The sequence below is a fragment of the Oncorhynchus kisutch genome, linkage group LG1, assembly GCF_002021735.2.
Source record: "Oncorhynchus kisutch isolate 150728-3 linkage group LG1, Okis_V2, whole genome shotgun sequence".
Lineage (NCBI taxonomy): Eukaryota > Metazoa > Chordata > Actinopteri > Salmoniformes > Salmonidae > Oncorhynchus > Oncorhynchus kisutch.
Window position 1 is genome coordinate 8607875 of NC_034174.2, and position 9117 is coordinate 8616991.

Consider the following 9117-nt stretch of genomic DNA (forward strand, 5'->3'; position numbering starts at 1 on the left):
GTCCATCCGTCTGTCTGTCTGCCTCAGTTCGGAAGTCAAGGAGGCATGTACTGAGTCATGTACTGTGCTGAGGCATGTACTGAGTCATGTACTGTGCTGAGGCATGTACTGAGGCATGTACTGTGCTGAGGCATGTACTGTACTGAGTCATGTACTGTGCTGAGGCATGTACTGAGGCATGTACTGTACTGAGTCATGTACTGTGCTGAGACATGTACTGAGGCATGTACTGTGCTGAGGCATGTACTGAGTCATGTACTGAGGCATGTACCGTGCTGAGGCATGTACTGAGTCATGTACTGTGCTGAGGCATGTACTGAGTCATGTACTGTGCTGAGTCATGTACTGAGTCATGTACTGTGCTAAGGCATGTACTGAGGCATGTACTGTGCAGAGGCATGTCCTGAGGCATGTACTGAGGCATGTACTGTGCTGAGGCATGTACTGAGGCATGTACCATGCTGAGGCATGTACTGAGTCGTGTACCGTGCTGAGGCATGAACTGAGTCATGTACTGTACTGAGTCATGTACTGTACTGAGTCATGTACTGTACTGAGGCATGTACTGTACTGAGTCATGTACTGAGTCATGTACTGAGTCATGTACTGTACTGAGTCATGTACTGTACTGAGTCATGTACTGAGTCATGTACTGTACTGAGTCATGTACTGAGTCATGTACTGTACGTCAGACCAACACAGTGCTGCAACAGGCTATTATATTAATTTTTTAAAGATGATTGATCTGTCTGAAAAGGTGGATACAAAAACATCAAATGATACTGTGTGAGAGGTGGTACATTAGATAAGTTAGAGGGTAGTAAGTTAATCATGTAAAATATACAGATGTAGGATTTTAATTTGATCACTCTTATGTTGCTGAGAATGTTCCTGCGCTTCAGGAAATGCAAGCTGGAGTGTCTACGGGTTTTCGCTCCACCCTTACTAAATAGTAAGGAACTCCCCTCACCTGGTTTTCTAGGTTTTAATTGAAATTTAAAAACAAAAACTCCAAGACGCTCAGCGCTCTGTGGAATGAGTTTGACACCACTGTTGTAGTGTATTCAAGGTTTATACATGTCTAAGGTTTTTAATTTCCACTTTAAAATGTCAGACTTGATTTGCCATAACAAAACATTTATCAACCCCTTTAAAACATTTCCATTAAGTATAATCCACATAATAATTCAAATTTCCTCTTGCTACAGGATTATTTTCCTGCTGTAGTAAACTGACTCAAATTAAGATCTAACATCTGTATCGTTCTTACATCCACTCTTCCCTGGAGAGGTTCATGAAGATGTTGGACTGGTCGTCTTGGAGAAGACGGAACGCAGCACTGATGTGGTGGCTCTCCTGGACTGACCGGTCGTTGTAGATCATAGCAAAGTCTGACCTACAGTACACAAAACACACAGATGGAAAACATTCATGAATTACTGCTTAGATATCCTGGTCCTAGCCTGGTCCTAGCCTGGTCCTAGCCTGGTCCTAGCCTGGTCCTGGTCTTGTCCTGGTCTTGTCCTAGCCTTGTCCAGGTCTTGTCCTGGTCTTGTCCAGGTCTTGTCCTGTCCTGTCCTGGTCTTGTCCTGGTCTTGTCCTAGCCTGGTCCAGGTCTTGTCCTGGTCTTGTCCTGGTCTTGTCCTAGCCTGGTCCAGGTCTTGTCCTGGTCTTGTCCTAGCCTTGTCCAGGTCTTGTCCTGGTCTTGTCCTAGCCTTGTCCTGGTCTTGGCCTAGCCTTGTCCTAGCCTGGTCCTAGCCTTGTCCAGTTCTTGTCCTGGTCTTGTCCTAGCCTTGTCCTGGTCTTGTCCTGGTCTTGTCCTAGCCTGGTCCAGGTCTTGTCCTAGCCTTGTCCTAGCCTGGTCCTAGCCTGGTCCAGGTCTTGTCCTGGTCTTGTCCTAGCCTGGTCCTAGCCTTGTCCAGGTCTTGTCCTGGTCTTGTCCTAGCCTGGTCCTAGCCTTGTCCAGGTCTTGTCCTGGTCTTGTCCTAGCCTGGTCCTAGCCTTGTCCAGGTCTTGTCCTGGTCTTGTCCTAGCCTGGTCCTAGCCTTGTCCAGGTCTTGTCCTGGTCTTGTCCTAGCCTGGTCCTAGCCTTGTCCAGGTCTTGTCCTGGTCTTGTCCTAGCCTGGTCCTAGCCTTGTCCAGGTCTTGTCCTGGTCTTGTCCTGTCCTTGTCCAGGTCTTGTCCTGGTCTTGTCCTAGCCTGGTCCTAGCCTTGTCCAGGTCTTGTCCTGGTCTTGTCCTAGCCTGGTCCTAGCCTTGTCCAGGTCCTGGTCTTGTCCTGTCCTGTCCTGGTCCTAGCCTTGTCCAGGTCTTGTCCTGGTCTTGTCCTAGCCTTGTCCTAGCCTTGTCCTAGCCTGGTCCTGGTCTTGTCCTGTCCTGGCCTGGTCCTAGCCTAGTCCTGGTCTTGTCCTGGACCTAGCCCGGTCCTGGTCTGGTCCTAGGCTGGTCTTAGCATGGTCCTGGTCTTATCCTGGTCCTAGCACATTGTGCTTTGTATGTGCTTTGGATAAATCATCTGTCTGCTGTTGTCATGCCTTTAACCCTAAACCTACAGACCTGGGACCAGGTGATAGTTTGTCCTGTGTCTGTCTAACAGAAACATGTTGAGCTTGACAATGACAGTGGGAGGATGTGGCTTAAGCACATACAAGCCAGGCTAAAAGTTAGGGACATGCAGCATCACTGGGTGTAGTAACAGTATAGTAATAAAGTGGTGTTCACAATTTTTTTTTTTTTACCTTTATTTAACTAGGCAAGTAATTTAAGAACAAATTCTTATTTTCAATGAGGAACAGTGGGTTAACTGCCTAGGAACAGTGGGTTAACTGCCTGTTCAGGGGGCAGAACGACAGATTTGTACCTTGTCAGCTCAGGGATTTGAACTTGCAACCTTCCGGGTACTAGTCCAACGCTCTAACCACTAGGCTACCCTGCCTGAGAGATGAGGACTGATAGATGTAAAGGACCGAAAAAGAACTGCAAGTAGTTCATAATGTTCCCCTGATCAAACCCACTGTCTAAAGTCATTTGCATATGTGGTTATTAAGCAATACATTAAAAAATACAAATGGATGATATGTCAGAGCATTGAGATTCTCTCAGGGCCAAATACTGCACAATTTGTATTTGTATTTATTTTATATGAGCATGCATTTTATAGGAGAACTGCATGCTCATCACTTCAAGCTATCTTGCTGATGGCAGCAGGCCCTCATGTTTCGTTCCCAAAATAAAGAGTTCATCTGTGTGCCAGGATACAGAGTTCTTAGGTCCATCTGTGTCTCTATGTGGGAAGATATACTGCTAAAAATACTGCCTTCCCTCCATAAGATATGTTTGCTTAAGAAGGAGTATGCAGGAGCTGTGAGTAGTTGAGAATCTCTCTCTCTCTCTCTCTCTCTCTCTCTCTCTCTCTCTCTCTCTCTCTCTCTCTCTTTCACTCTCTCTCTCTCTCTTTCACTCTCTCCCACTCACTCTGAAATCAAATGCATTTTTTGAACACCTCAGGAATTCTTACTTTACTTCATCTTACTTTGTGTGAATGTGGAAGTTGTTTGTAGTTCCAGTGTGTTCGTAGTCATGGATGGCCGCAGCAAACAGTGACGCCAGAACCTCCAGTTCAGTCAACCAGTGCTGCACGTGAGACCCACACAGATACCCCCTGTTATAAACATCATATATACTCCGTGGCCATTGTATTGGGTAAATCACACCATTCACATGTACATGTTTCTCCTACAGACATGGGAGTCCCCTTGTCCGTGGTTTGCTCTATAAAACAGACAGACAGGCATCGAGGTATTCAGGTACTCTTCGATTGAACGTGAGAATGGACCAAATGACCTAAGCAACTTTGAATGTGGTATGATGGTCAGTGCCAGGTGCGCCACTTCCAGTATCACAGAAACGGCCGGGCCTCCTGGGCTTTTCACGCACGACAGTGTCTAGGGTTTACAGAGAACGGTGAGACAAACAAACATCCAGTCAGCTGCAGTGAAAACTGCTCGTTGATGAGAGAGGTCGAAGGAGAATAGCAAGAACCGTGCAAGCTAACAGGCGGGCCACAAACAGAGAAATAACGGCGCAGTGCAACAGTGGTGAGCAGAACGGCATCTCGGAATATGCAACTCAGTCGACCCTCGTCACGGATGGGCTGTTGCAGCAGACGACCACACCGGAGTGGGAAAACAGGACTTAGCGTAAGCAGCATGAGTCCATGGCCCCATCCTACCTGGTGTCAAAGATACAGGCTGGTGGTGGTGGTGGTAATGGTAATGGTGTGGGGAATTGTTTTCCTTTGCACACGTTAGGACCTTTGATCAAATCAAATCACATTTTATTGGTCACGTGCACATGGTTAGTAGATGTTAATGCGAGTGTAGCGAAATGCTTATAAAGGACCATCTCTGGTCGGCGCCATATTATATATCTATACCAATTGAGCAACGTTTCCATGCCTCAAATAATTCAGGCTGTTCTGGAGGCAGGGGGGGGGGGTCTGACCCGGTACTAGATGGATGTACCTAATAAAGTGGCCACTGAGTGTGCATAGCGCACACATATACAGTCATTATATAATTATTATACAGTAACCAGAGTTGGAGGCAAGACCAACACCGATACACTGTTATTAACATCCCCATTTCACATTTACAGTAATTTACATTGCTTTACAGTAAATGAGTCATTTACATTGGATTACAGTAAAAAAACAAAAACAAACATAAATTGGCTTCCTTCAAGTCCATCCACTACAGCTAGTGCCTTGAAATTTCCCCCACCACGTCACCTGACCTGGCAGGCCAACTATGGGCCTATAGACGGGTCAGGAAATGCCATTTCAAATACAACATTACAGACATGATCTGAGTGAAAAAGGTGCTGTACTGTACCACTAGTCCTGTACGGAGGAGCAGACAGTGGAGGGTTTGTGTGACGTCGGCTGCGTGGACACTGCTGTGGTACGGGTTGTTATGTTTACTGTAGCCTTTCTCCAGCTTCTCCAAGAAGGACATCAGACAGGAGATGGGGATCTGTAATAGGACACCATATGACATCGAGAGTTCACATGGAGTCGGTCCATTGTGTTTGGTCCATACTGTATCATCAACCTCTCAAAGTCATCTGTGTCGGAATCTGCTCCCGAGTTGTACTACTTGTGCAAGAATCTTAGAATAATTCCATTTAGCTAGGAAAATATGTGTGCTTACTTCAACAGACAAACCATTTGTTTTTTGGGGGCAGCGAGAGACGTTTGAATTGTTAAAGGCTAATGAAGAATTAAATCTGTACAGAAACTGAAAGAGTTAGTTATGGTAAACTAGTCAAATATAGTAGAGGATGTGCGAAGTGATTAGGTGGAGACCTTGAATCTGCTGTTGAGTCCGTATCGTGTGACCAGCTCCAGGAACAGGGTCTGTAGTGCGTGGTCATGGCAGACAGTGTTCAGAGCAAACACATCAAAGTTCCACCGGTCGATGTCCTAAAGATGGAGAGGATCGAGACGAACAGAGTCTGATCTCATTATGTCCATGTTGACTTTTTCAAGAATTAGAGACAGTCTGATATTTAAAAAAAAAGATAGCTACATTTATTTAACCTTTATTTAACTAGGCAAGTCAGTTAAGAACAAATTCTTATTTTCAATGACAGCCTAGGAACAGTGGGTTAACTGCCTGTTCAGGGGCAGAACGACAGATTTGTACCTTGTCAGCTCGGGGGTTTGCAACCTTCCGGTTACTAGTCCAACGCTCTAACCACTAGGCTACGCTGCCGCCCCAATGACGGCCGACCAAGAGGCACAAGGTCTCCTGCTGTGGGTTAGCCGTTTTGCTTTCTTGTCCACATGACCTGACCAGGACAAACTAGTCACATGGTCGGGGAAACTCCTGGCTCTGCTCCCTATGTGGTGCCTTATGGTCTTGGGGAAACTGACTTGCCTAGTTTAAATAAAGGTTAAATATTATAATTTTTTTATTTTTATGTGGTGCCCAATGAAAGACTTATAGACTGATAATAGATAAGACGTTGTTACCCGGAGACAGTTAACTACTGCTGCAGGTTGGTCAGGCATGGCAGCAGTGTAGGCCCTTCTGAACATCCTGAAACAACAGCACATGGAATGTTTGGCATTGGTACAATCTCAGAAGTGAATCTGTAATTTCCTTGTTTCAACCGAATGTGAATAATGCATTCCACTGCTAATGAACCTAGATGAACTTATCTTGACCCTGTGACACACTGTCACGCCCTGACCATAGTTTGCTTTGTATGTTTCTATGTTTTGTTTGGTCAGGGTGTGATCTGAGTGGGCATTCTATGTTGGATGTCTAGTTTGTCTGTTTCTGTGTTTGGGCCTGATATGGTTCTCAATCAGAGGCAGGTGTTAGTCATCGTCTCTGATTGGGAACCATATTTAGGTAGCCTGTTTTGTCATTGTGGGTGGTGGGTGATTGAGTTTGAGTTTATTTTTATTTTTATTTTTACAGGGACAGGGCACATTAATCAACATTTCAGTAAAAGTGCCGGTTTTAGCCAGCCGGCTAATTTTCAACCGCAGTCCCTGGGCAGGTTATTAAAAACAATTACAATATAGACAATAGCAACATAGAACAAGCAAGACATAGCAACATAGGACAAGCAAGACATAGCATACAGACATAGCAACATAGAACAAGCAAGACATAGCATACAGACAGAGCAACATAGGACAAGCAAGACGTAGCATACAGACAAAATTCATAAAAGCAACAAAGTGTTTCCACACCTCACAAGCTACAGACAACAGACAACATGGAGAGTGGCAACACACAGCTAGGGACCATGTTCACAAATCTGATTGACCTTTAGCCATGTCTTCAAGCATTTTGTGAAAGTGTGATATGTGGTGCAGTTATGTGTGTCTGATGGCAGTGTATTCCAGACATGGGAAGCTCTCACAGAGAATGCAGATTTACTAAAGGTGCTTTTCCTTAGGGGAACTATACAGTCACCTCTCATGGCAGACCTTGTGGATCTGCTGCCATATGTCTGGGTTTTCTGTTTAACAAAAATATTGAGTGGAGGGGGAGCCAGGCCATTGAGGATCTTGAATACAAGACATGCGTCGGTGTATTGCACAAGATTTTCCCAACTCAAGAGCTCATGCTTTCTAAGGATGTGACAATGATGATGGCTATTGGGCTTCCTATCAAGCACTTTGAGAGCCTGTTTGTAGACAGACTGAATAGGTTTTAATGTTGTACAGCAAGCTTGGGCCCAACTAGTCAAGCAGTATTTTAAGTGGGGGAGTATCATAGATTTGAAGTACAGTTTTGCTACCTCTGTAGTCAAACAATTTCGTATAAATCGGAAATGAGCTAGGTTGAATTTGGTTATTTGAATTACCTTTTTCACATGCTTTTTAAAAGAGAGGTTGTCTATGTTAGGTGCTTGTGTCAGCACATTTTGGTATATAGCTTCACGGTCGTTTTTCGTTTATTGTTTTGTATTCAGTGTTCAAGTGCTTTCTTTAATTAAAATATCATTTTGGTCCGCTTCTTACGACGATCGTGACACACACACACTTTACAAACCCTATGCACAACATTATTTAGGAGGTTTTAATTTTTAAATTTTTTAATATTTAATTTCTTTCTCAAATGAATGAGGAGGACCATCCTCCTCGACCTCACTGGGTGAGCCTCCTTTGCAGTCATATTATAAGTGAACGTCCTCATTGAGGATAATAACGTTTTCCATCTACCTCTCAACGAATATCCCAGCCTGCACTGCGTGGACGATGCTGCGGAACTTTGGTTTGTCGTCGGAGCGGCGGGCGGGGCGGCGGGCCCTCTGAGTGAAGGTTGAAGCCAGCCAATCAGTGACCTCCGTGGGCACGCCATCAGAGTGCAGCTTCTGGAGGTCATCCTCTGCATCCAGACCCGGTCTGAGAGGAGAGAGAACAAATCAGACCCTGTCTGAGAGAGACAGAGAGAGAGAACAAATCAGACCCTGTCTGAGAGGGGACAGAGAGAGAGAACAAATCAGACCCTGTCTGAGAGGGGACAGAGAGAGAGAACAAATCAGACCCTGTCTGAGAGGGGACAGAGAGAGAGAACAAATCAGACCCTGTATGAGAGAGGACAGAGAGAGAGAACAAATCAGACCCTGTCTGAGAGAGACAGAGAGAGAGAGCAAATCAGACCCTGTCTGAGAGGAGACAGAGAGAGAGAACAAATCAAACCCTGTTTGAGAGGGGACAGAGAGAGAGAACAAATCAGACCCTGTCTGAGAGGGGACAGAGAGAGAGAACAAATCAGACCCTGTCTGAGAGAAACAGAGAAAGAGAACAAATCAGACCCTGTCTGAGAGAAACAGAGAGAGAGAACAAATCAGACCCTGTCTGAGAGAGACAGAGAGAGAGAACAAATCAGATCCTGTCTGAGAGGGGACAGAGAGAACACATCAGATGCTGTCTGAGAGAGGAGAGAGAGAGAACAAATCAGACCCTGTCTGAGAGAAGACAGAGATAGAGAACAAATCAGACCCTGTCTGAGAGGGGACAGAGAGAACAAATCAGATCCTGTCTGAGAGGGGAGAGAGAGAGAACAAATCAGATCCTGTCTGAGACGGGAGAGAGAGAGAACAAATCAGACCCTGTCTGAGATGGGAGAGAGAGAGAACAAATCAGACCCTGTCTGAGACGGGAGGGAGAGAGAACAAATCAGACCCTGTCTGAGACGGGAGGGACAGGGACACAGTTTTCTTTTGTTCCCCTTATTTCTAAGCGGCACACGATTAATTTCTGTTGGATGAAAAACTAGAAGGGAAACTAGTTTCGGCATACATCCTTCATCAGTGTGCTCTGGGGTCATAGCACTGGAGACACGTTGGCCTTAGAACACCTAATGTCTTAGGGAAATACTAAATATAGAAGTCTACACTTATAATGTACAATTACAACACTACATTTACAAGGTACAATTACAACACTACAATTACAACACTACAATTACATCACCACAATTACATCACCCCAATTACAAGACTACATTTACAACACTGCAATTACAACACTACATTTACAACACTACAATTACAACACTACAATTACAACACTACAATTACAACACAACAA

The 9117-nt window shown here is 45.0% G+C and overlaps 1 protein-coding gene across 1 annotated transcript in view; it reads right to left on the minus strand.

Annotated features, from left to right (window-relative positions):
• The window catches only part of LOC109882879 (calcium/calmodulin-dependent 3',5'-cyclic nucleotide phosphodiesterase 1B), a 78918-nt gene that overhangs the window by 5226 nt on the left and 64575 nt on the right, over positions 1–9117 (minus strand). Inside the window, exons 3-8 of the mRNA XM_031821394.1 lie at positions 7744–7926; positions 6034–6100; positions 5365–5481; positions 4892–5032; positions 3532–3632; positions 1271–1396 (exon numbers count right to left, since the gene is read on the minus strand). Of these exons, the coding sequence (XP_031677254.1) occupies positions 1271–1396; positions 3532–3632; positions 4892–5032; positions 5365–5481; positions 6034–6100; positions 7744–7926 (735 nt within the window). The remainder of the gene's footprint in view (positions 1–1270; positions 1397–3531; positions 3633–4891; positions 5033–5364; positions 5482–6033; positions 6101–7743; positions 7927–9117) is intronic.